Genomic DNA, 24695 nt, shown 5'->3' on the forward strand with positions numbered 1-24695 from the left:
AACTCAACGCCGGGGCAAAATTTACAGTTCCTGGTATCATTATCTCATCGAAACTTTGCCCAAAAATATGCAAAAGGGCGTGACCTATTCCGCGCCCCTGTAAATCCACCAAACACCCTTCTACGTCTTAAATCACAAAGTCGACCTCCCGCGGGTCTCAATCGGCAAAGCAACCATGGCCAAAAACGCCGCAAAGAACAGTCCCGCCGACGCGAAAATCGGTGCTTTGGGATTCGCCTGGCCGGCATTGACAGCCACAATCGGCGCGCAAAGACCCGCGAGACGGTTGAGGAAACTTCCGATTCCTGTGCCGGTGCCGCGGTTGGGCGCCGGGAAGACTTCGGGGGTGTAGGCGTAGAGGACGCCGTACATGATGTTTTGGAAGAAAGCCTCGAGACCTGAATGGTGGGTGGAATTTTCGTGTCAGCAAGAAGAGGGTTTCTGTATGGAAGTCATGAAAGTTGCAAGAGGGGGGACGTACAGCTCATGGCGAGTTGGAAGCCTGAATCGGATGCGATGGTGAAGAGGATCACGAAGATTCCCGTGACGACTGTGGCAATGGCCATGGTACCCTTGCGGCCGATGTATTTCAGGTTGACGGTGTAGCAGGCAAGAATGCTACCGGGCACACCTACGACTGAGGTGATGGCGTAGTCGCGGTAGGTTGTGTTCTCGTCATTCTCGCCGGCGCCGCTGCGACTGAGGTATTGCGGGAGGAAGGCTATTGGAATGGGAAACGTCAGATGTGTTACTTTGATTGGAAGTCATGGAAATTGACAGGGACGCTGGAATTGGACGTACCGTTGAAGAGCGGGTAACCCATGCCGATCGTCAGCCAGATGAACCAGATCAAACTTGTGGACAAGGCAAGAGTGCGGGTATTGAAGAGAGGACCGATACGCTGTCCGCTGAATTTGGAGAGCGATCGTTTGATGATTTGCATGACGGTGAGCTTGCCATCAGTGACGACATCGGGGTGGCCTATATCAGGAGACTGTCAGAGAATGCCCACAAATCAAAGAGAAATCTGAGCAGTATTATTCACCTCCAATCTCGTTCAAAATCTCCTCAGTCAACCAAGTCTTTGTCTTGTTTCTTTTAGTGTTTTCGTCAGATCCGATTAACCTTATGTCGTGACTAGTCGCAATACTCACTTGTAGGCAATGCCGTGAATGACGGCCACAGCCTCAGCTTGTCGTCCGCGGGAGAGCAGGAACTTGGGCGATTCGAAGAGGTGGAAGAAGAAGAATCGGCAGCAGAAAAATCCCGTGGTCATGGCTCCCATGGTATAGATGAAATATCGCCAGCCGACGTTCACAGGAAAGTTGACGATGAAGACCCAGGCGACTGTTCATTCCATCAGCATTGATCCTTCAAAGATCTTGAGGAGGATTCCTTACCGAGAGAGGCAATCAGCTGTCCGATCGGCCACCATACCGAGAGCAAGGTCTAGAAGGTTGTCATTGTCAGCGAAGTGCGCCATGTATACATACGGGCGTGCCCTTATGCTCGCCGATTATGCCGACCCGAGCTTTCCTCGAGCCCTTTGAAAACCCGAATCTCAGGAACAATTACTTACCAGCAAATTGTTGCTAGCCATTGGCAGAAATTCGAGGAAAAGAGCGCCATCAACCGGGAGAGATCCTCCGACTCCAAATCCCAAGCAGGCGTATAGTGCACATACGCCAACCCACGAGGGCGCCCCACCCGCCGCGATACCAAAAACACCCGCAACAAGCAGCGTGAAGTTGAACGCAAGTCGGCGGCCAACGATGTCCGAAGCAATGCCCCAGAACGAAGCTCCGAGGCACAGACCGATGAAAAGCGCAAGAGTGGTGTATCGAACATAATTCGAATCGATGCCGAACTCAGCGCTCAGGCGTGGCAGCGTCAAGGCGACGCCCTGCAGCCAGAGATTATCCGCCATCCAGCCGAAGCCGCAGAGGACGAAGAGTTGCCATTGGTACCGGCCCATGCCAATGTCGGCGAGGGCTTTGTTGATGATGTGGGATTTGCGGTCGTAGGCGGTGTCGGTGCCGGTGGAAGCAATGTCATCGTCGATCTCGGCGCGGAGGGTCTCAAGAGTGCGTGGCGATTCGAGGTCGCCGGTGTTGGTGCTGGTGAGAGCGCTGTTGTTGCCGGCAACGCCAGCTGTGCTGTATTGAGGTAGGCCAGCTGCATTCTTCTCGTCGAAGGACGTCTTGTCGACTTCCTCATCGGAGGAGGGCGAGCGAGGTTTTGGCGCGGAGGATGTGCTGGTGCCTCTGGCGAGCGGAATCAACACGCCAGGGTATTCACTAACGTCATGTTTGGCAAACCTATGAACGGCACAAAGATGTGATTAGTAGAAGTGCTGAGGGAGCAAAAGCTGATTCCGAGCACGTGATGTCGTCATTCTTGGGACTTGTCTATCGTCTTTGAAGTGATGTCGGTGCGCCACTATCTAAAGAGCCATCTGGCGAGTGCGATTGCACCAGAGAGGAAGGAATTGGATTGTGGATATTTACTAACGGGTTAAGTTCTCGAAATCTCGACGGCATGATTGCGACGGAATGCTGCTTTGGGTGAAGTCCTGCGGATATATTGTCCAGATTGCGAGTCTCACAGATGAAAATTCACAAGCTGGAATCAAGACGATCGCGATCGAGTTTTAGTGGATGTCCTTGGGGTCTGCTGGTTAGAGAACGATTTGACGCAACCGTTGGTGGTAGAGGAATAGGTTGGCGAAGGTCGCAATGGCGGGATAGAGTCAGGGTCGATACTGTGTTGCAAGGAAGCAAAGGGACGGGTCGCAAGGCTAGGTTTCGCTTTGGATGCTCGGGTTTTGTCGCTTGCGGGTCGAGACTCAAAGGATTGACGCTGGCGCACTGGCAGTGTAGGAGGATCTACGTTCAGTATACCGGCCTGTCACCTTCGATTGTGATGATGTTGAAGACGGAAGGATGTTGAAGCCGGGTCCCATTCGTGAGTATCTTGCGTAAGTAGCTAAGGAAACGGAATGCTTCGTCAAGCCGAGATTGTCGTCGCACGCAGTAGCAGGATGTTGAAGGAAGCAGAGATGAAGAGAAGCATAAGATCGGAATTCGACTAGTGATGTATTATCGAGACTCGAGAGAAGAGGCCGCCGGGAGGACGACACCTCTTCCGTGGTACAGTAGGGCGTGATGACGAGTGGGAGAAAAGGTGGAGTGGTGGAGTGGTGTAGTGAAGAAGTGGTGACGGGAGAGGAAAGAGATCGACCCTTCGCCGGGATGTCCTTTGATCTATGGCCCGTGAATGGTTCCATTTCAAGGCTTTGAGAGGGCGAACTCCTCTGTCCACCACCGACTTTCTTCCCACGCGCGATGTCATGCTGTTTGTCTTGCGTCTCTAGTCGCCGCGCGTGGTAGTGCTACTGTAGTATATATCCACTCTCTGTCAGAGGGAAGGATGCCCCCCAGCTGGATATGTGTGTGTGTGTGTGTCCCCGGGGGTTGTGTGTGCATGTATGTGTGTATGGCCCGGGCCGTGCGTCATGACGTCGATTCCGCGTTGCAAAACCCGCGCCTCACTCAGCATCCACTTCTCGCTTGGAATCCTTCGTCGATTGCATCCGTCCTGTGTCCGGGACAGTTCTGTGGGTCTTCTGCCTACGTGTGAAAGGTCTTTGCAGAGGAGAATGCTCTGGAAGAGTTTTCCGTGCATCAAACCATGAGGTCTTGTATCGTGGGCGGAGTTTGTCCGATCCAAACAGCGTGGAGACGGTGAGTCTTCCGCAACTGAGTGCTTGTTCTGGCGACGATCGACGGCGAATTCGGAACCTCGGGTAATTGTGCGGTCGGAGTGTCTGCCGGCCAACCCTACCGACCTTGGAATGGATTCCTCATTCTTTCAATCGTTCCGTGCTTTCCCGCTTGGGAAGGCTTTTGAGGCTGGGCCCAAGTTGCCAAAATATCAATGCGTGTGGGCATGGACCCACTTCGTCGCGTGTGACAGCCTTGCGGAGTTACGATGACCAACACCATGATAGATCGCGTGGGTTATCGAGAATGTTTTGCATGACTCGTCCGAGTAGTGTTTGGGACATGAGAATGTCAATGCATAGCAAAGCAGCCCCAAGTTGAAGAGTGTCGCCGGACGAGGGACTCTCGAAATGCACATATTTTCAAATATTTACATATAGCCACATCAATATACAGAGGTTTGTTCCTCGAGACCAAAACTGGAAAGGCAAAAGATCGGAACGCAAATGTGTAGCCCACAGTGCAATTTCCTGCTCCTGCTTAGTCCTTGCGAGGAAAACAAGCAGATGACCACCCAGATATTAGCCGATATAACGCCATGAAGCGTTATGCTGATCACCGCCAGTGCTTTAATAAAACTCCGCCAGCACAGTCGCGATGGGATCACCTCAGCGATGAGGCCCTTTGAGTCTCGAGGCGTTATTTTCTCGTTGGTGAGCAGCCGAGGCAACCTCCTCTGTGCAGTGAACTTCATCGTCGTCCTCCTCCTCGCGCGATCTCTCCATAGTCCGTTGAACTTGTCGGACGATCCGGGAGAGATCTGCGCGTATCTCCTCCAATCCGTACTGACGGAGAATAAAGTCTAGGTGTCGTACCAGATTTTCTTCGACGGAAGGAAGCTCTGTCAGGTGCCGCACGGCCCAGGCAACCATGCCGCGCGCAGAAATGTCAACGACGGGAACGCCTTCGTCGGCGGCAATGCCGGCGGCGATTTCGGCGTCGCTAACGCTACTATCGCCAAGATCACGGTCGAAATGATCCGTCTCGGGACTTTTGTCAGTATCGATGTTCAAATTTTCGTCGCTTGCGTCGATGCGATGGCCTGCGTCATCGACGCTCGCTGGCGAAGAGTTGGACGACGAGGCCATTGCGAGTGACGCAACATTCCCTGCTTGCGGGAAAATGGACTCTGGCGCTAGCGAAGAGGTCATGCCCGAGGTTTGAGGTTTGGATTCATGGCTTTGCTGTCCCAACTCTTCCAAAGCTCTCTGCAAGATGATCAATACCGTCCGTGTGTTCGGCACAACCGTACCCTGTATCGATGTCGACTTTCCAGTAGAGCGTGTGTCGCCAGAGCGTTTCGACCGATTTCCGACAGATATTCGGAGAGTGTGGGCCAAGAGCCTCCGCAGGGCATGAGGGCGTTCGGTCTGCATACTTGTGCTCTGGCGCGTGCCAAATGCTGTTGAGTTGTTGATCGGCAAACGGGCTTGCCACGGCCAGAAGGTGGCCAGGACACGACGACCCGCAATGCTACCGTGAGTTTCAACAATCCCTTCGAGCATTAGATTGAAATTGGCAGACGTCATCTTGAAGCGCAGTTGTCGTGGCGGAAGTCCAATGGAGAGACAGAATTTACCCATCCGCCTAGTAACCGTGGAGAGTACTGAGATGATTGATTGTACTTCTCGGATCTTCGCAGGTTTTCTGGCGCCCGCGCCATCATACTTGCCTAGGACCATGGCCGTGAAGAGGCCCTCCGCCTTGGCCAGGCTACTCTCGGATTTTGATGAACCGTGCTTGGGATCTGCTGCCAGAGAGATAATCACTCGGCCTAGGTTCGCCAAATTCTCAGCGTTCCAAACATCGTCTCGGCCTGACTTCACCAGCAACTCCAACAAAGTTGTTGCAGCTCCCCATTGCAAGGTGCTCACTCGGCTGTTGAAGAAGGTCTGCATGTTGACGTTCGATGACGATTGTTTAAGAACAGTCTCTGCCAATTTCTCATTGTTCGTTTCGAGGGCAAAATTGAGAAGCGCTGGCTGAATGTGCACATCGCCGTACATCGGCAGGGTGATGAGAGGCCCATCGACATCCTCGCTAGCGATGAGCCAATTGCCAAAGTCGTAGGACCTGGCTTCAGTGGCGAGATCAAGCAGCGCAGCAAGAACGAAAGCAGGTATTTGTACGTTCAGTGCTGGGTAATCGATACCTGAAAAGTTACTTGTGAAATGACCTTTTCGAATCGCAGTGTCCATGAGCGATTTCCGTCTCCGCAGAAAGCTGGTGATTGAATCGCGCTTGTCCTCATCTGCTCGCTCCAGGATAATATTGAATACCTGGAGAGCCGACTCAAAATGACCAGTGCCGATCTGCCCCTTTAGAGCTGTGTGAAGCAGGCCCTGCATGGCCAGATTCCCGTCCAAAACATAATTGGGCAAGGTGCTGCTCTCCATTTGTTTGACTGTAGATGGTAAGCGTCGAGACATGCCGGGCGATAGCGAGACGATTTCCTGGATGACTGCCCCGTCAAATCTCGCATCCACAATATGAGTGTCAGCAAGACGAAGCAAGAGTGCATCCCAAGACCCGGTAGTGAGACTCAATCTCGATACATTAAGGAATCGTTGCAGCTCGCGGAGCGATGCAACAAGCGTCCGCATCGGAATCCCTCGATTTCCAACGCCCACGTCAACCAGACCTACCAAGGCGTCTGCGAACGCGCTGACGACCTCACCACTTATTGTGCGATCAACGTGAAATTCTGCGGCAATCGGAGCATCCATGGTATCAGGAGAGCGGGTCTTGAATTGGAAATCCCACTCATTCCATTCAGGCATGCTGGCCTTTGCAGCTTTTGAAGAAAACTTTGACACATGCTCCTGCCACGAGATAGGCTTCCAGGATCTATCGGCCGACAGCGACAGCAAAATCTGGACGCCTTCTTGCACCCATCCGCCACGCAAACACGACCAGAGAATCAACTCCATCCATAGTTCGGGTTTGAGTCCAGCAACGTGTACGCGATAGACAGAGCTGGGAATCTCGGGGCGTAGCGCTGCGTATGCATCTCCTTTGCTTTTGGCGTCTTGAATAATGAGTTTCTCGTGCGCGCGCCAAGCAGCGTCTGACAAAGAGGTCAAGATTCTGGAGGAGAGGAGTGAGAGAAGTGGAGGCATCCGGATGGCCAGATTGTCTACGTTGGGCTCAAATTGATAAATTGATGTCGGCATGATCTCTTTGTGATGGAGATGGGCGATAACCTCCAGGACTTCGGGGGCTATGGCTGCACCAGCACAAGCCTGTGTCATACGACCTATGCTGCGCCATATCTGACCCACAGCGGCATGTCGAAGCCTCTTGGCGAGGTTGTTATTCTTGCTTGGAAGATAGCAGAGGTCGTTCAATCCAGTAAAGACCGTGGGCTGTGGCAACGCATCGTTGAATTGTCTACTCAGCTCAATTGGCTTAAGTGTTAATTCGGCGAGAGGTTTTGAGAGCGGCCATTCATGCGCGAGGCGTGCGAGGCGTGCACTGTTTTCTGTGTACTGATGATAATCTTCGGTCAACTCCTTGACCAACCACATCACTGCTACCCATCGGCCTTGAATCAAACCCAAATTGTGCAGCAGATCGAACCCTGCAATAGAAGGATTTGGAGGATACTGTGCAGAGAGGATTATCTGCGCAGTATCAGTAGAGTCCAGCTTGACGTCCGATGGCGGTGTAGTCTGCAGACGCAGATGTGGTGGCAATGACTGTTCGAGAAGCCCTAGCCACCCGTCCAAGGTGTGATCAGGCCTATCGATTTTATCGAAGACGGCATAATTGGCATGACTTTCTGGCCGGTAGCATTGTGTGTGTGCAAAGCGAGCCCATCTCGGTGGTTTTGCAAGTGGTCGGCCTTCTAAAGTTGTGAACGGTGGACGCTGTCGCCTCAAGCAGTGCAGCACTGGGGCCTGCCGAATTAGCCATGTTTTCATTGGCGCTTGAACATCATCAGATCAAACGATCAATAATGCGAATCTGACGAGATCTGATCTTTTTGATTATGGCCTTGAAGTGGATGTGTCTGTCGGCGATGGATCACGAATAAAGAATGACTGTCGTGATGATTCTCCCGCCATCAATTGTTAGCCGTCAGGAGCTGCTTGCCGCCAAATTTCGACATGACGTTCATGAAAACGCGCTGCTGACACGGGCGCACGGGCCTAAATTTGTGCCTTCACTTGCGGCCTATCGCGCATTTGTTGCCTGGGGTTTGTCGCGCTGTGAATGGATTGCAGCCTGCCCAGGTGCAGAAGAACAAACTTGCAATGATTTATAAATGATCAAAAATCATCATCATCGAGAGAGAGAGAGGTGATCTGCGTCTCTTAAGCACCAACGGCTTCCACCTCTCACATTCTCAAGTCACCTTACGAACTCACTGCCGGCACAGACCTCTCTCTACAACGATTTGTAAGACCAATTGAAATTCTGTCTAGATGGTCGTGATGCGAAGGGCACGAACGCATCTGACCTCGAATTTCGCAAGTCTGCAACTGTCGTCACAGTCATCGGATCACAACGGGCATAATGTCGGAGGCAACTTACCGTGTTGGTGAGGCAAAATCGATGCGTACTCTTGTATTGAAGTTATAATGACCGTTGCGAAATCAGAGGTTTCGGTCTCCGCCCGCGCTGGTTGTCAAGCAACGCATTGCAAAAAGGAAGGGGCCAAGATTCAAAAGGGTGAACTTCGTCATGGAGTCTTGGTGTCCATCCAAGAGTACACGTCCTGGAAGTGGCGGCACTGGTAAGCAACCCATTGTCGTCGTGATCAATTTTCCGTCTAACCGCATCGTATAGGGGCTGCGTGACACCAACTGTTATTCATAATTGGATTGACAAAGCAGGCGCAGAGAATGGTGACATGGACCTGGTCGATGGGTATGAGGAATTGCCAGACGAATTGCAGGAGAAAGTCAGACGCTGCTTCGAGCAAGGTCATGTTGATGACGAAGATTGGAATGGAGTACGTGCTTGACGCAGTCTCTTTTAAATCAAGCCTATTGACCATCATAGGACGCAGAGCTGAACCGCTACAATCCTGACAAGAAACAACAGGGCATGTTTCACAAGAGCAGAAAGGCCGTGCGTGACCATATCTTGAATAAATGATTCGTTCCGCTGCTGATTGCTCGTCTACAGAAAAATGAGGACGAAATTGATGCTAAGCCAAAACCCAAGAAGGCCAGCAAGAAGCGAGGCCGCCAAGACATTGACGAAGACGAAGAAGCAGAGGTCGAACGAGAGGCACCAGCCAAGAAAAGGCGATCCAGAAAAGCTACGAAGACCGAGAACGATGATATTGACGGCCAGCAAGAACATCACGTACCTTCACAGAAAGCTCGCACCAAGAAGGGTGTAATGGCACAGCCGAAGGAAGAAGACGACGCCGTTGTCGCAGTTTCTGCTCCACCAGCGAAGAAAGTTCGCTCTAAGAACTCGATCAAGCCTGAGCAAGTGGAGGATGAAGAAACATTGCCTGCTCAAAAGAACAAGTCGAAAAAAGCGGTCAAAGCAGAGCCTGTCGAACACGAAGACGTTGCAGAAGCTGCCGCTGCTGCCAGCAAGAAAGGTCGCACCAGGACGAATCCTCGAGCTAAGAAGCTCAAGAGTGAGGCCGAGGCTGACAAGGACGACGAGGAATTGGTGTCAGAAACAACTAAACACATTAAGGATATCGGAAGCAGAGCACCGCCGACTACTGGCAGAGGACGCAAGCGAGCGTCTGCCGCTGCTGCGACTTCGTCAAGTGATCCCATCTTAGCAGATACCCCAACTACGGCTACTGAGAGGAAGGCCAATGCAAAACCAATCGCGACCTTAGACGAGGTCGTCGACAATGCTGATGCACCAACGAAGAAGGCACGCAAAGGCCGTGCGAAGAAAGCTACCTGATCAAGTGAGTTATGCTTGTTTGATCTTGCTCAACTTTCGAAGTTTTCGCGAGGGTGGTGTGCAGGGTCGCCTTGCAGGAGCATTCATGTTTGTCATAGATACCCGTTCATAACTTCATCCAACCTGTGCAATACTTAATCGTGTTAAAGATCAGCGTTCGCAATTTCGTCCGGTTGCACAGCGTGCAACCATATCGCGAGGCGTTTGATAAGATTCGGAGTGACATTGCCCTGGCTATTGATGTCATGCGAGATGACCCTTTGTCATCCCTCGTCCGGAACGCGTCACACATACACGAGGAAGTGTGATCTCGTGGAGGCGTCGCGCTCGCGAATCCCCGTTCGTATTTTTCACTCCAGGGCTGCTTTCGGTAGTGCATGCATAAGCGCGATCGATCTCAAAGAGCATCGTGCGGGCCGTGGTCAGACTTGTGCCTGACGCTAAACCACTTCATGCCAGTCGTTGACGTCGCGTCCTCCAAGGCTATTGCAATCTATGCGAAATCTCTACTGTTGTTACGACCACTATATCCTTAGTTCTTCAAATGCACGGTAGCTGGGCGAGAGATACCAACCATCTGATCTTTTGGTTTCACCAGCCATTTATCCATTCACGCGGTCTCGGCCCCGGCGAATGCGATCGATCTACACTGCTGCATGCGGCTGGCAGATTTGAAGACCCATTGAGGAATCCTATGGTCGCAGGGCTGCTGCGTCAGTACGCATCATCGATCTGCATTCTAGAGATTCGTCCCGCGATAGCTCGTGCCCATACATGCCCTTTCTTCTGGCTTGTCACGCTTGTGTTATTCCTTCACGGCAACAGCATGCAAGGGAGCGTCCCCGGTCCCGATGAGTGATGGTTTGATGATAGGCATTCTTCGTGACGTATGGCACATACATGGACAAAGATCAGGAAGCACCATGGATCAACGAACGGTGATGATCCCTTATTCCACCATTGTCCCAAGTGAACGTCACGTCGTCAGAATGATGCAGTGATGGTCTCTACAGCAGCAGTAGCGGCAATCCGTTCACATATCGAGAGGGATAGCTACTGCGGAGTGTGTGCTTAGCACCATCGGCATCATCAATAACATCATCGCCAGCGTGTGAAGCAAAGAAGGGGTACATCACTACAGAGTTTGTAGATATATAGTGGTGCTTGAGCCACCGCAATTCATGCTCATTATTTCGAAAACAACCAAATCCCTCTCACAATCAATATTCCACGAAAATCCAACCATCCAACCTAATCCACAGCCATGTCTGACTCTGCCTCCGCTCCCGACAACGACTACGTCTCCCGTCCTGGCCAGTCCGAGATACCCGTCGAGAAGGACTCCGACACTGTCGAGTCAGGCGTGAACCCGGAGACTGAAGACTCCGATGCTCAACTCGGTAAGTCTAATCACTGTACTTCGATTTAGCTATATGTGGTATTACAGTTTGGCTAATCATATGTCTTGCTGTGTACAGAGAAGGATGATGCCGATGCCATCAACAAGGAAAACATCATCGATGAGCGCACCCGTGGTGCTGCCAAGGAGACCTACCGCGAGCCCGGCGACACTGAGGGTCTGCCCACTGATGACTAGATGGGCATCACGACTGTTATGATAGAGATATTTCTTTTGTAATGATACCGAGCTTGTGTTATGATGATAGTATTGCACCAATAATGAAGAATTTGGAACTGCACCTCAATAATGTGATTGTACATGTAGACCTCGAAGTGAAACCGATTTGTATTCGTGTCGTCGAAGATTACAAAAGATTGTCACTAAGTAGAGCACGACTTCACTGTACCGTACTACATGCAAGTTGACGGCTACGCCTCTACAACAAAGTGTGCAGACAGGAAGCGATCAAATTGAAGGCTTGGGCATAGCCTTGCCCTCCTTCTCGTAACCTTTCAATCGACGAATCTTGGCTTCCTTGATCAGCCTCTTTGCCTCAGCCAAGTCGATATTCGACAGCGAAGCAACATCCAAGCTATCGTCCGGTCCACCTTTCGCCTTGACAACACGACCGACTGTTTTAAGACTCTGCGGATCCTCGACACATCTCCGTGCGAATTCACCCCAGTCGGTAAAGCAGCGCTCGCTGTTGGCCCGCCACGGCATCAACAACTGGAAGCAATGCGGCATTGCCTCATACATTTCAAATTGAACCTTGACTCCCTGTTGCGCGGCACGTGACGCCACCGAGACGACTTCGTCGTACAACATCTCCCGACCAGCGCACATCCACAATGGCGGCGACTGTGACCAGTCTGGTGCGGCCACAGGCGAAACAAGTGGGTGATCCAATAGGCTCAAGTCGCAGAAGAGGTCGCCGCGAGGCGGATTAGTAGGCCAGATGTCATCCGCAGGGAATTCGGAGACAGCGTCGTCCATGTTGGGACCGGGCAGGTAGTCGAACTCAGCATTTCCACTGATGCTAGGGAAGGACCGCGTAATGTCTAGCCAGCCCGAGTTGGCACTCGCACCAGCGGGAAGCGGTACGTGGACGTCCCGGCCATTGAACTTGACAACAGGCACGCCGGATGCAGATCGGTGAAGCTGAAGAAGAAGTTGCAGCAGCGCCATAGACAGGTTTCCGCCAGCACTGTCACCTCCAAGGACTATCTCTTCGGCACGCACGGCCCCATGGAACGAGCCAGGAGGAGGGTAGAGCAGCGAGAGGTAGCTTGTGAACGCATCAAGGAGTTGTCCTGGGAATGCCGTCTGGGGCGCGAGTCGATACTCGACGCTGACGACACGGCCTTTGCAACCTTTGGCAAGCGCAGCGCAGAGTCCTCGATGCGTTGATGCACCGCAAAGGTAGTACGCTCCACCGTGAAAGTACAGAATGGTTGTGGCGCTGCTTCGTGTAGGCTCCTTCATCAATCGCTTGTACTTCTCTTCCTCGCTGATTTTGGGCAATGGCTCGTCCTCAGCCGCGTCGGACCGATATCCTGTCCACTCGAAGGGGATATCCGCTGACCCAGGTATCGTGTAGGAGACCTCACCCTCTTTCATGTCTTGCACAGCCTTCAAAACCAGTTGCTGGACATCATCCTCGGCCGGCTTTGGAAAATGCGACTTTGCCACCCAGAGCTTGCCTTTTACTGGTCGATCTTGCTTACTCATGGCTTGCATCTTGCCGACCTGCGGTGGAGTTCCTCCTTTGCTTGTGATGAGTCGCCGAAGGAAGGAGACTGTCATCTCCGTTCTGAGGTCCCAGTAGGCAGAGGTCGGCGAAGACCCGAACGAGTGTCGAAGCGCTGCATATGCGAGACCTGGAATCTGTGGAGCGACGATCTTCAAGAGCGCCATGCCACCGGCGCCATCCATTGCCATGGTCGCGGATTAGATATCTGAACTCTTTGGGGCCTCTGTCCTTGTTGTTGTTGCCGTCGCCACCGCCGGAATCGCTTCCAATATAATCCAAGCAAGACAACCAGCAACGAAAAGAGGACGGGCGAGGAGAGGAGAGCAAGGAATGAAAAGAGTATCACATGAAAACAATAAGATAGTCGCGACTTACCGTAAACCGTACTACTGACGCCCGCATGCTCAAGACTTCTTACCCCATGCTTGGTCGCGTTCGAGGCACGAGGTCAGATGGACGATTGAAAGATGGGGAAAGGAATGGTCATGCACGTCAAAAACACTCGTTTCATCTTGATCCTGACTGGACGCTGGCGACTCAATCGCGCTTGTTGCCCCGCCAATCTTCCCTCGTTCACCGTATAGATCAATAGCCACCCACACAATAGTAGTGCACATTCCCAGGTTTTTATATACGGTACGTTATGGTACATGTACACATGTAGTAGAACAGTGTAGCTCAGAACATTTCCTCCACGCAGCGATCACATGGGACTCGGTGGATTTTGGCTCGTGACAAAAGCCTCAGACAACCAGCTGGAACGATATCCGATTTTAGTCTATGTTGATTATCTCGTTACATAAACGCATGCTGGAAGCGGCTTTTCCAACATTCCGCGTTAACTGCGCAGCCTGCCACACTCCAGGGCTGTCTGTCGCCTCCTTGATTGCTTACCTTCTTCCCTTAAAAGATGTCACAGCAAAACAGAGACGCCACCTGCAATAAACAAAACCTGAGACAGCTGGAAACCCAGCTGACAAAGCAACGCTAAAATTCAACAACGCCGTCCATTCTTTTTGGTAATGTGGTGTTATCGCACATGAGCCTGCTGATTTGACCAGCCGGCAGAATATTGAGAAACCGAGACTTTGGGAGACGCATCGAACATGTTTCGATTCGAAGCTAAATCCCTTAAGACGGCTTGAGCAGCTTCGAGGGATCGGCTCCGCGGTTGAGAATATCCTCAGTGATGATTCTGCTCGCATCGGCATACAGCAGACGATATGAGGCTCGTACTGTACCGTCGCTGACGTGTGCAACATTCTGAATCTCTTTGGGCGATTTAGGCTGGTCCATCAGGAAGCCGGCCATGTAAATGCAGGCACCTGCGGCTGAAAGCGGAGAGCGTCCAGCGAGGAGGCCCAGCTTCGTCATATTGGTCGCTAGTGCAATGGCAACATTGGTCGTCCGGTTGTCCATGTTCAACATACTGCAGTAACGCGAACAGAGATCGGCAGGATCGGATGTAGAGCTGCCCTTGTAAGTGTCGTTGAACACTGTGACACCACCCGCAACCATGGAAGTTGTGCCAGCCTTCTGTTTATCTTTTGCCATCAGGAAATTCTCGAGGAGTTTGAAAACCTTCCCAATTTCCTTCTTCGACACTCTGGTCAGGTCCATGACCTCACGAAAGGTTCGCGGGACTTCATTCCGGCGACAAGCTAGGAACAAACACCCTGCGATGAGGGCTTCTTGACTCTTGCCCTTGAAGATTCGACTCTCTTCGGCTTCCTTGAAAATATGCTTGCACGTGTCAGCGACGGCGTTGGGGAGTTGCCAATTGTCGGCGAGAGCACCGATTTGTTTGTACGCAAGCAAGAGATGCTTGTTGCCCTTGTCCAGGTTGGCTTTGTTCTGTGCACGATTGAGTTCCTTGCTTCGAGCGCTACCGTCTGTGAATTGAATGTTGGTGTTCAATTGACCTCCATTCAGAAGCTGATTGGGACCATCTCCGACACGGGAGGGGTCGTCATTGCCTTGATCATCGTTGGCAAAGGTACGCCATTCAGAAGTGGTGTCAATCCCACGCTCCTGCAAGACCAAGCCACAGCTAGCACAGATGAGATCGCCGCTCGCGTGGTCTTCACGTAACTCTGGTGGACTTTCTCGACAGTCTGGGCAGATCAAGGTAACATTGAGATTCTCTTGCCATTCTTCCTGCTTTGGGGGCAGGGCTTCAGGCTCAGGCAAAGCGCCTGGTGACAGCCCTTGTGTCATCACTGACAGCGGAGCCCGCTTGACAACGTCGGGTTTTGGATGTTCCTTCTCAAATCGAGTGGTTGCTCGTCTTTTGATGCCCTTGAAGGACTTGTTGATTTTGGGGTTCCTGGCGCAACAGCGGATAAAAAGTGGAGAATACGTTGTGGCGGTATTGTACAATTATGGTAAGGTCACAGAAGATCGAAAATTGCGCGGCTAATAAGTGAACGCTGAATGATGATTCTGCGTTAGCAAACATCAAGCGAGGAAGACATGAGAAGAACATGGAATGATCACGCGAGCGTGTGCCGTGCTGCTTTGCAGCGGGTGTTTGGGATTGATTATCTTGGGAGCAATAAGCGCAAGATCGCAGATGCGCGTGTATGTATGATGCATGTTCTACAAAAATGAATCCTCACTCACCCCTCGCTCCAGAACTCTCGAAATGGATGCACGAGAACACCGTTTTCAGGTGCGACGAGAGTCGAATATTCGTGGCTGCGATCTCGAGATGGAGCGGAGAGGATCAATTGTCGTGGCGATGTCGTAATGCAAGTTCTTGGGGCCGCGTAACCAATAAAGGCTTCCTAGAGGCGACAGATGGTCGTCTCACAAGATAGCGGCCGGGAGAGATACAATAGCGATCGTGGAGATATTGTCAACAACTGTGACGATGCCTGTGGTGAGAGAGTGTGTGTCGATGCAAGAGTTTTCATCTGAAGCGAGACAAGAAGAGTATCTGTGTCATCGCACGCAGCGGGCGGCTGCGCCCATGTCACGTGTTACGGCTTCTCGGCTGACGGGACAATCCGTGTCTGCGACAAGCTTCAGCAGCTCCCTGGGCGGCAGCAGACATTGGATCTTTTTGAATACCAACAATCACGGTCGCAAACACGTCGCAAACATGTACGCCCAAGCTCTGCGGGCTTCGGTAAACCTCTCTTGGATTCGATACGGGTAGTGAGACGCTTCTGACAACCTGCAGCGCCAGACCATTGCCCGAGTGGCATTCCGCCAGCCGGCTATGATTCGAACATTCATCACCCCAACTGCCGTGCGACAGGGTATTTATCAGACTATCATCATTCAAAGACTTGGTATCTGACAGCAATTGCTAGCCGACTTGGTCCAAGAACTTTACCTCAAGGAATTGAAGGCTTACAAACCAACACCACTCAAGGCCAACGACTCCGAGGGCCAAGTTCTAAAATTTGCCGTTCCTGCTACACCTGCGTCCCCTGAAGAGACCGACCTTCAAAGCGGTCTCGCCGAGTACGAGGCCCAGACACCGGATGTGGTCGGCGCAAGCAGCGAGGGAGAGGCTGCGCCAGCTGAGCAAGACTTCTTCGAGGAGGAGGAAGAGGAGGAAGGCGGTGCTCACCACTAGAGTGCGAAGATTAATCACACGGGACATGTAAAATACATCGCGGAACCAACGTGGATATTGTCGTGCAAGAACAAAAGCCATTCTCATTTGTAATGATGAAGTGAAGTGCGATCAAATCATGAGCAGGAAGTTGCCAGGAGAGACTTATGGAAACAAGATTCTTGAACAATGCATCACGCAACAGCCGTTAGCTTCCTATGCTTTCGAGGTCATCTCATCTGACACGTTTATCAGTGCAGGCCAGAAACTCCTTCCACGGTGCATCGAGAGGAAATCACGTGACATTATTGAGACCTACTCAACGGTCTTCGATTCGCATCGGTGACCAGTCTTCGCCGAATATACGAGTTTTAGATGGCCTGCTGTCCATGAATCTCAAAGCGTGTAACGCGAGCCCGTAAGGCTTTGAGACCAGTCTCGAGCGTATGTTGTCCATGGTGCATGCCAATAGTCCTGCCGTCCAAAAGCATCAAATTCATCGTACCAACCATCGCTGATTACAGACAGCAGAACAGATGCCGTACGGTAAAGCATACACCTCATTTTCCAAGTGCACAATCGCAAAAGGACCGTTCGAGCAATTTCAAATCATGAAGGCGGGCGTGGAAGCAAATCCGACCTGTCACACTCTGATGATAGCCCTGGAGGATTTGCATGGACGCCAGGGTTTGCGCTCGTGCAACATCACAATGCTCGTGCACCTACCGCAGCGCTCATGCACCGATTTCCACAAGCGCCAGTATTCAGAATATCCAAACGAAAAGCCTACAAATGCGTTTGCGTCGTGCGATGTGACCTTGAGAAAGTCAAGACGATGTGAATCAGGTCACTTGGTCACAAGCTGATTCGACCCAAATTCGTACTTCAAAAGGTCCTTCTGTTTCTACTTCAGGCAAGTCATTTTTCTTGCATTCAACGTCCTTGTCTTCCTCATAGCGATGAAAGAAACGAACCTATGGCATCTGCACACGTGGAAGAATGTGCCATTCAACATACGTGATGCCACGCAACTAGTCGCGAACAAGTCGCATGGGCGAGCGTGGACATGGTCTGCCATGCATGATGCCGTGTAAAGCTTGCTCTACCCATGTCATTTATCTGCCTTGTTTGAGCACGCGCTGGCGATTACTCCAATAACCTTGGAATCCATGCATGTTCTCTTTCTACCTAATACAGGCCACGAGTCGCTCTCGAGTCTACTGACAAGGACAGCATGAACCCGAGGACAACAGCTCGATCCACGTGCAAACCTGCGTAAGATATCGCCATGTACAACCCGGTTTTACCTGTCTCGTGATAAATATGTCCTGGTTCTGTCAGGCGCCGGCGGTTGGGACTGACAATTTTCAGGCCCACGAAGGCAAGATATTGACAGCAGGTGATCGTTGCACATTCCGACCAGGAGTGAAACTTTTTCTTAACTGGATCAAGAGGCACATATAAACTCGTTCAGTTCGTCTCTCGGTTTACATTTGCTCCTTCACTCAGTCACAAACTACTGGACGCCTTTCAACTTCCAATCCTGACGTCAACAACAATCTCATCGATCTTGCATCTCGACTGCAACATTAAACATGCAGAGCTATAATTATACTCACATGCCGGGCCGTCAACCTTCATTCGACAGCACCATCTACAGCTCCTTCGATCTCTATCTCGATCATCAGCGAATGGCGTCCGACTTGGAGCAGATCCACAAGGCCATGAAGAACCCACTGTACACCGGCGGCAACGAAAATCTGCTCGGTCAGATTAACAAACTCGATGGCGAATGCACCGCTCTGGAGGAGTGCACCGATCACTTCACTCACATGTATGACGAACTACTCGAAGTCGTAGAAGTCGCCAAGCATCACTGCTGGCCGGATTTCCTCCTCCGCGAGCGTCGACTCATCGATCACGTCGAACACGAGCTGCAGAACATGCAGGAGAATCTCAAGAATCTCCGCGTCTATCTACTACGCGAGATGGAACAGACGAAGTAGATTGCCCTGCGACGAAGAGCCACAAGCGATGTTCCCCATTGCCCCGATATATTCGAAACAGAGCTTATCTTGTTCAGGCAGCATGATGATGACAAATCGCAGGAGTGAATAGCCTGCTGACTCACGCATAAGACGACTCTAAGACATCACAGTTTGTCACACTCTGTTCGTCGGCATCGGCTTGTTACAGGACAAATCTACAAGTCGAATAGGTTCAGTGCCAAACCGACTCGTGGAATTGTTGCGTGATCGTTAAACTACTTTCAAATTTCAGTTCTACCTGCTCTCAGTCTGCTTGTTACAGTAATCACCTGCGGTCCTTTAGCTCTAGAATGTAAAATCAGTGCCTTTCACTCGTTCTATCTTGTACTACATATAGAGGAATGGTATGGTATGTAGTGAGATTACCCGATACTTTCTTCAGGATCATCGTAGCATGTGGACTGCAAGATTTTCTTCCATTGTGTTGCAGGCAACACCCCTGCACTTGCCTGAGCCCTTACATAATTTCGTGAGTGATCGCTAACGGCACTGGGTAGCACAACACCAGCTCAACATTCCTGTGGCTGCGTTTGGATGCAGCGAGATGATCTCCGACCTCGTGATGATCCGCGCGTGGATGCGCATCTTCAACGACCTTCGTGCATTCGTCAAGTGAAGACCAGTCTCCAAATGTTGAGTTACGGATGATCATTTGCGCTTTCTGCAGCACACTGGAGGTTGCCTTGACGCAAGCAGAAGTCCCCAAGTTTACAGAGCGTGAGAGGCGTACTCTTAAGTGTTTGTACTTCAGCGGCTGAAGTACAATGTGGTATGGAATTTCGAATCTGTGTCATGCTCGCACTACAATACTTCGGAAACGGTGAAATGCCGGTTAGCCATGCTTCACAGCCATCACCGCCACGAAAGATGTTCTGCAGTGATGGAATCACAGCAAATCGCGCTCTTCATTAATTTTCTTGAGGCCAAACCTTGTTTCGACAACGGTGCAGCCCACCAAAACCGGATTCAGAAGCTTTGTGCCAACCAAAGGCATGCGCACGCCTTCGATAGCAACCTTCATTCTTGTGTGGAACTATGAATTCCGGCAACGATGATGACCCAAGAAGGCAACTCGCAAATTGGAGCTCAATGTTGGCTAGGATCAAGCCTGGAGGGATCATGTGATGCTCTCAGTCGTCCATGAAGAAGCACAGATGCGGAGTGAAGCTCTTCGCGAGTACGACAACACACGTTTTTCAGCATCGGAATGGAACGTCGTTGGTCTCTGAAAGCCATGAAATCGCAATTACGGCGACCTCGCACACGGGGCCGAACCGGCTGCCGTACGAGTGCGGGCAGTGATTTCCGGAATGGAGTGATTGTTCAACGGTATCACAAAGAGTGGCGGTATGGCAAGGCCTCCAAAGAAGAGTGGGTATATAGAAACGAAGGCGGAGTCATGCTCGTCCCAAGTCCAAGACAAGGAGTTTCTTCAGGCATTGAGGCCATACTGGAACGGTGCCATCGTCATCTCCATCGCTGCGGTCCCGTCAGGGTTTTCGAACATGGCTCGAAGATCCTCCAAATTCTCCGCCTGCAACAATGACGACGACCTAGCCTCGCTATGCCGACACCACGTGACCATGCTGTGCGCCGAAGAAAAGCTGTTGCTGCGGCAATTTGAAGGCAGTCTCCACAAGATTCGGCGCGAAGACAATCGACTGCTCGACCGGCAAAGCTACCGCACTTCCGCCGCCCTCACCCACCTCGCCGGTCTCCGCGCCCAGTGGAAAGCCGACCTGATCGGGCAGACCGATGCGGCGCTTTTGCTGGCGAGCGGATACCGTGACGACATGCGGGCTGCGGCAAGGAGGTTGGAGAATCAGGGTTATGTGGGACCGTGGCAGAGACCTGGATGGAGACATGTGTCGGGGTATGCGTTCTACAAGTGCGCGGGAATTCCCCGACCAAAATCGCTGTTTCAAGTGGCGGGGCCGCCCAGATCTTATGCGTTGAGTAAGTCAAAGCAGGCGGCTGCTGAGTTGGAAGCTTGTAGTGAGCGCTTGAGGGAATTTGCTAAGAGGCTGAGACGCTGGAGGCCAATGTCATTCTGGGCGGCGGTGCTCGAAGAGGAAGATAATTCGAATGCGAGTTGGAAAAGGGGCACGACAGCTGACAAGACGACGGCGCGAGGAAGTAGTCGTGCTCGTGGTGAGCATGATGATCTCCGAGGGGGAGCGAAGAATGGTGAACACGCCTCTGCCGCCAATGGTGACCGTCACAGCCGAGATGACGGGCGTCATGATACATTTCCCCCTCCGAGCACACGAGGGAAGAAAGTTGTCATTGACGAAAATGTTCATTGGCCAAGTTCCAGCGGCGACGATGATGATTCGCTGGACGAAATCGTCGCATGGTAGTTTGATCGCTTGGTGTTCCGTAATAGTGAGCAAGCTCGATGCAGTGCTCACAAGCCAACGAGCAAGTAAATGAAGCTTCAAACATACAATTATCGTTTGCTTCGTCGAATCCACGTTTGTCAGGAACACACATACATCTTCAGCCGATAACACCCTCTCAGCAGATCATACCCTCCCAGCTCTCAAGAAACCCACCAAGCCTCTAACATAACCCGCCTTTTTTCTCGTCGCATCAACCGCCTCCTCGGTCACAGCTCGCCACTCTTCCAACGCACTCCGGATCGATGTCGACGATCTATCTTCTTTATCACTCCCCTCGTCCTCATCTTCATCGTCCTCAGTGAAGAGAATGTCCCCATGAACGCGCAAAAACACAGCCATCCAAGCTTGCACAAGCTCAAAATCACGTCTGTGACGCGCGAGCCATGTCAGTGCGAGGATGAAAGGGAGAAGTTCCGTTGATGCGAGGGAGCGGATTTGAACATCGGCGGCAGATGGTGCAAGAGAAGAGAGGTGGGAGAACAAGGCTTGTGTCGCTGAATCGATGGCTTCATTATCGTGGTCGTGAGATTCCGGAGACGTAGCTAGTAGAAGCGTGGTGAAGGTACTTTGGTTTTGATTAAGGCGGGAGTGGGTGAGGATGCGAGACTGCTCTTTTTGGAGCTCTTCGGCGGCTTTTACAGCGGATGTAGAGTCAAGGAGGGCAGTTGATGATGCAGTCCCTTCACTTGTATTGGGTTTGCCGTTTTGCAGCGAAGGTAGGAAGAAAGGTGCCTTTTCGGGTTTCTTGGGTGCATCTGTGGGCTTGTTCCGTTGTCGGATAAGGTCCAAATGAAGCAGATTTTGCCACTGTGACCGAGGCACCAATGAAAGCGATAGGAGATCTTCTGCAAGGTCCCCTAAGGCATCCTCTGTCTGGAAGTCGAGATCCGAATCGTCCTCCTCATCCTCTTCTCCAGCTTCTGTGATGAGCAAATTCTGGCTGTTCTCGCCCGAAACTGTTGGTGCCTGGGTCTCGGTTGATTGCAGTACGCGAACAAGTTCCTTTTCGCTGATGTGTCGTGATGGGACATATGTGAACAAAGCACGATTGGTCCAAATATCCACTCCTAGGCTATCCTGTGTCGCAGTAGCGAGGTATTCGCCTGTAGGCGAAAAGGCCAAGCTAGTACACGTAGCCCGCAGCTTGAAGGCATCGATCGGGTGTCCAGTAGGCAGATCCCATAGGAGAACACAAGATGCTGCGCATGCTGCAATCCAGCGTCCGTCGCTCGAAAAGCAAAAGTCCGAGAATCGAACATCACTCAGCTCGGGAACAGCTTTCCGCGCTGGCCAGAGCTCTCTGATAAGTCTCTGGGAGGAAACATCAATGACACGAATGCAGCCGTCTTCGCAGGTAAATGCAGCCAAATCAGAATGGCGATGGTAGCGCATGGAGGTGATGCGAACAACCCCTGCCCAATCGATCTCGTGCTGCAGCATTCCAGTGTTGAAGTCCCAGAATTTGACCTTCCCATCCGCGCCAGCCGACACAATTGTCTTGTTGAGACTGTCAATGGCAATGCCGACCACGGCTGCAGCATGTTTGCCTTGACCTCGATAAATTTTCTTTTTGCCGTCGTCCTCTTCCACGAGCCCATTCTTTTCCACGTCTATCCTCAACTGCTTCGCTTGCATCGGCGTCAGCCTGGCAGGGAATCTTTGACGGTGAATGCCAGATTGCAGGTTGTACAAGTCGATACCTCCCTTCTCCGAACCGACAGCCCCAAACGTTCCGCAAGGTGACATGGCTACAGATGTGACATTTCCGCCATCACCCGTCTCAAATGCCCAACGGCCGGCACGCTTTCGACCCCAAAACCAAGTCCGAGCTTTTGAATCGTTGGCGTGAGCAGTAAGTATACTTTCCCAGCCTGTCATTGCGCTGGTCTCGGCGCTGACCTGCTTGCCTTTTCCACTGGGCTGCCAGATCGGGTGCTTGCCTGGGATAGCTCCGATACCGCCATCACGATTCAAGCAACACGCAATAGCCGTTATGGGCGGGCATTTGAGATGTTCCAGAGAATCCTCCTTACCTGCAGAAAGTAGTCCTTGCTTTTTTGCTTTCTTTTGTATCGCACCTTGACTGATTTCCGTACTCTGACCGTCCCGTCGCAATGACCAACCCCACAGGCTGCGGTCATCGCTTCCTGAAACTAACCATTTTCCGGTGTCATCTGAGCCGTCCGACGCAGATGGTAAAAAGTGAAGTCTGCTGACAGGCGCTGCATGCCCTCTTCGCTCGTGGAGAATGCGTGGGATAGAGTTGAATGGCGATTCGTCGAAGATCCATGTCTTTAGGCTGTTGTCGAGACCAGAACTAACCAGAATGGCCTGGCCAGCGAGAAATTCAACCTTGCTTGTGCCACCTAGCGACTTTGCCGAAGGCTGCGCGTGTGCCGCTCTCAACACACCTGCTCTTCGGCCGCCATTGTTCAGATCCCACAGAGTTATGTCGCCAGTAGCGTTGGAAGCCGAAACCATCACGCCAGCTTTCTGGCCATCGTCGCCAGCGCCCAAGCTGTCGGTACGAAATGATATGGATGTCACCGGCGCGCCTGTAGTTGTGCTCAATTGTATGACAGCGCGATCTGTCTTGATGTCATGAATAACTAAAGGCCCACTCTCGAAAGCAATCGCCACCAGGGATAGGGCAGGCGTGGGCTCTACGGCAGTGACAGCACCATAGCTTGTTGACGGTGGAAGGATGGTGTAGACAAGCTTGCCGCTCGACACATTCCAGACTTCTGCACTACCATCTTGTCGGCCGACCAGTATTTTGTTGAGGAAGGTTGGCAAGCTCGTGATGCATTTGGTGAACGGTATAGGGGAAACGCCTCTTAGACAGGTGTAAAGCTCCAGGGTCGAGCTCTTCCAGATCATCAATTGTGTCTCACAGACTCCAATGATCCATGATCCAAAGACACAGAAGGCCTTGACAATCTCTTTCGCGTCTGACGGGAACTCGAGCTCTGTCTCCTTCTTTCCCCGACGATAAACCCACACTCCTCTTGATCCGTCTACAGAATCTGTGCCCCATGCTGCCAGAAGCTTATCCTTCCATGCGACACTTGCAGTGATGATTTGGGGGGTTTGTGGTCGTGTGACGAAGACGAGGTTCAATCCTCTTCTCAAGTCATATGTCTGTAGACTACGTCCGACGGATGTGGTGATCTGGAAGGTGGTTTTTCCCAATGGCACGGTGGTGAAGGGTACAGCAGTTGGCGATACTAATCCCACTGTCCTGTAGGGCACAAAGACTCGGGAGGCAGTAGATGCGCGTTGTTGTCTCGTTGCGCTGCCATTGACAAGCTTTTGGCGCTTTGCGATGCGCCCCTCCTGTTCCATGGCTGTCCAGCAATATTGTACCTTTGGCTGTTCTCGTGCTGTCAGCACTCCGCGCGATCTGGTCGGAACTCGAAGTTTGCTCTCTGTAACTTTTTTCCTTTGCCGCGGAAGCGCTAGAGCTTGACATCTCCAGCTTTTTCGACTGCTGCTGCATTAGGGTTTGGCTTATCGATAGAATGCCGATAGCAGCGGAGGTGCCTGCGGAAGTCTTGCACAAAGATAATTATGTCAAGTCACTCCAGACCTCCATACCAATATCATACCAAAACACCAAGTAACTAAATTACGCTTTTCCCACATATCAGGCTCGAAATTACGGGTGCATCGTGTTCGGTATCGACAATATGATTAATAAGATTCATCATCGGAGTGCCCTTCTCACGTCCGATTTGACCAACATTGGAAGGATATATGTACAGTAGGGTTGATGTTGGGGTAAAAAGGGCTTGCCTTCGAATGCATCTGCCCCTGGTAGCAGGCAGACATGACCTTCTTGTTCACGCAACGCATGG

General features: G+C 51.7%; 9 protein-coding genes across 9 annotated transcripts; 4 read left to right on the forward strand and 5 right to left on the reverse strand.

The window, feature by feature from the left end:
• Positions 1-29: 29 nt before the first annotated feature.
• On the reverse strand, positions 30-2646 carry K489DRAFT_382004 (MFS general substrate transporter). The gene is made up of 8 exons (XM_033605266.1): positions 2512-2646; positions 1580-2318; positions 1401-1449; positions 1155-1347; positions 1046-1095; positions 802-981; positions 482-721; positions 30-398 (listed from the first exon to the last, which is right to left on the reverse strand). Exons 1-8 carry the CDS (start codon positions 2538-2540, stop codon positions 133-135), a joined length of 1746 nt encoding a protein of 581 aa, XP_033457998.1. The 5' UTR covers positions 2541-2646; the 3' UTR covers positions 30-132.
• Positions 2647-4043: 1397 nt separating this feature from the next.
• On the reverse strand, positions 4044-7862 carry K489DRAFT_382007 (uncharacterized protein). The gene has a single exon (XM_033605267.1). The coding sequence runs from the start codon at positions 7703-7705 to the stop codon at positions 4391-4393; it is 3315 nt and encodes a 1104-aa protein (XP_033457999.1). The 5' UTR covers positions 7706-7862; the 3' UTR covers positions 4044-4390.
• A 156-nt stretch (positions 7863-8018) lies between these two features.
• On the forward strand, positions 8019-9817 carry K489DRAFT_382008 (zf-PARP-domain-containing protein). The gene is made up of 5 exons (XM_033605268.1): positions 8019-8325; positions 8385-8520; positions 8574-8739; positions 8790-8858; positions 8916-9817. The coding sequence occupies exons 1-5, from the start codon at positions 8301-8303 to the stop codon at positions 9666-9668; spliced, it is 1149 nt and encodes a 382-aa protein (XP_033458000.1). The 5' UTR covers positions 8019-8300; the 3' UTR covers positions 9669-9817.
• Positions 9818-10914: 1097 nt separating this feature from the next.
• On the forward strand, positions 10915-11400 carry K489DRAFT_261608 (uncharacterized protein). The gene is made up of 2 exons (XM_033600048.1): positions 10915-11068; positions 11147-11400. The coding sequence occupies exons 1-2, from the start codon at positions 10933-10935 to the stop codon at positions 11263-11265; spliced, it is 255 nt and encodes an 84-aa protein (XP_033458001.1). The 5' UTR covers positions 10915-10932; the 3' UTR covers positions 11266-11400.
• On the reverse strand, positions 11246-13293 carry K489DRAFT_382009 (uncharacterized protein). The gene has a single exon (XM_033605269.1). The coding sequence runs from the start codon at positions 13009-13011 to the stop codon at positions 11536-11538; it is 1476 nt and encodes a 491-aa protein (XP_033458002.1). The 5' UTR covers positions 13012-13293; the 3' UTR covers positions 11246-11535.
• A 661-nt stretch (positions 13294-13954) lies between these two features.
• Positions 13955-15040, reverse strand: K489DRAFT_371926 (cyclin-like protein; the record flags this gene model as incomplete). The annotated part of the gene is made up of 1 exon (XM_033603277.1): positions 13955-15040. One exon carries the CDS (start codon positions 15038-15040, stop codon positions 13955-13957), a length of 1086 nt encoding a protein of 361 aa, XP_033458003.1.
• An 829-nt stretch (positions 15041-15869) lies between these two features.
• K489DRAFT_261671 (uncharacterized protein) lies at positions 15870-16703 on the forward strand. The gene is made up of 3 exons (XM_033600050.1): positions 15870-15953; positions 16008-16086; positions 16156-16703. Exons 1-3 carry the CDS (start codon positions 15927-15929, stop codon positions 16407-16409), a joined length of 360 nt encoding a protein of 119 aa, XP_033458004.1. The 5' UTR covers positions 15870-15926; the 3' UTR covers positions 16410-16703.
• Positions 16704-19671: 2968 nt separating this feature from the next.
• On the forward strand, positions 19672-20879 carry K489DRAFT_261652 (uncharacterized protein). Its single transcript, XM_033600049.1, has one exon. The coding sequence runs from the start codon at positions 19786-19788 to the stop codon at positions 20794-20796; it is 1011 nt and encodes a 336-aa protein (XP_033458005.1). The 5' UTR covers positions 19672-19785; the 3' UTR covers positions 20797-20879.
• Positions 20880-20961: 82 nt separating this feature from the next.
• K489DRAFT_371930 (Utp21-domain-containing protein) lies at positions 20962-24183 on the reverse strand (the record flags this gene model as incomplete). Its single annotated transcript, XM_033603278.1, has 1 exon — positions 20962-24183. One exon carries the CDS (start codon positions 24181-24183, stop codon positions 20962-20964), a length of 3222 nt encoding a protein of 1073 aa, XP_033458006.1.
• Between the last annotated feature and the right edge of the window lie 512 nt (positions 24184-24695).

The sequence above is a fragment of the Dissoconium aciculare genome (genome assembly GCF_010015565.1).
Source record: "Dissoconium aciculare CBS 342.82 unplaced genomic scaffold K489scaffold_9, whole genome shotgun sequence".
Taxonomy (NCBI): domain Eukaryota; kingdom Fungi; phylum Ascomycota; class Dothideomycetes; order Mycosphaerellales; family Dissoconiaceae; genus Dissoconium; species Dissoconium aciculare.

Coding starts and splice junctions, on each gene's coding strand:
- K489DRAFT_382004 (XM_033605266.1), bottom strand. CDS start 2,540: ATGCCGTCGAGATTTCGAGAACTTAACCC. Junction 2,319..2,511: donor AGATTTCGAGAACTTAACCC/GTTAGTAAATAT, acceptor TGCCGTTCATAG/GTTTGCCAAACATGACGTTA. Junction 1,450..1,579: donor TGGCTAGCAACAATTTGCTG/GTAAGTAATTGT, acceptor ACAACCTTCTAG/ACCTTGCTCTCGGTATGGTG.
- K489DRAFT_382007 (XM_033605267.1), bottom strand. CDS start 7,705: ATGAAAACATGGCTAATTCGGCAGGCCCCAGTGCTGCACTGCTTGAGG.
- K489DRAFT_382008 (XM_033605268.1), top strand. CDS start 8,301: ATGTCGGAGGCAACTTACCGTGTTG. Junction 8,326..8,384: donor GGAGGCAACTTACCGTGTTG/GTGAGGCAAAAT, acceptor TTGCGAAATCAG/AGGTTTCGGTCTCCGCCCGC. Junction 8,859..8,915: donor TTCACAAGAGCAGAAAGGCC/GTGCGTGACCAT, acceptor GCTCGTCTACAG/AAAAATGAGGACGAAATTGA.
- K489DRAFT_261608 (XM_033600048.1), top strand. CDS start 10,933: ATGTCTGACTCTGCCTCCGCTCCCGACAACGACTACGTCTCCCGTCCT. Junction 11,069..11,146: donor AGACTCCGATGCTCAACTCG/GTAAGTCTAATC, acceptor TGCTGTGTACAG/AGAAGGATGATGCCGATGCC.
- K489DRAFT_382009 (XM_033605269.1), bottom strand. CDS start 13,011: ATGGCAATGGATGGCGCCGGTGGCATGGCGCTCTTGAAGATCGTCGCT.
- K489DRAFT_261671 (XM_033600050.1), top strand. CDS start 15,927: ATGTACGCCCAAGCTCTGCGGGCTTCG. Junction 15,954..16,007: donor CCCAAGCTCTGCGGGCTTCG/GTAAACCTCTCT, acceptor GACAACCTGCAG/CGCCAGACCATTGCCCGAGT. Junction 16,087..16,155: donor CCCAACTGCCGTGCGACAGG/GTATTTATCAGA, acceptor ACTTGGTCCAAG/AACTTTACCTCAAGGAATTG.
- K489DRAFT_261652 (XM_033600049.1), top strand. CDS start 19,786: ATGGCAAGGCCTCCAAAGAAGAGTGGGTATATAGAAACGAAGGCGGAG.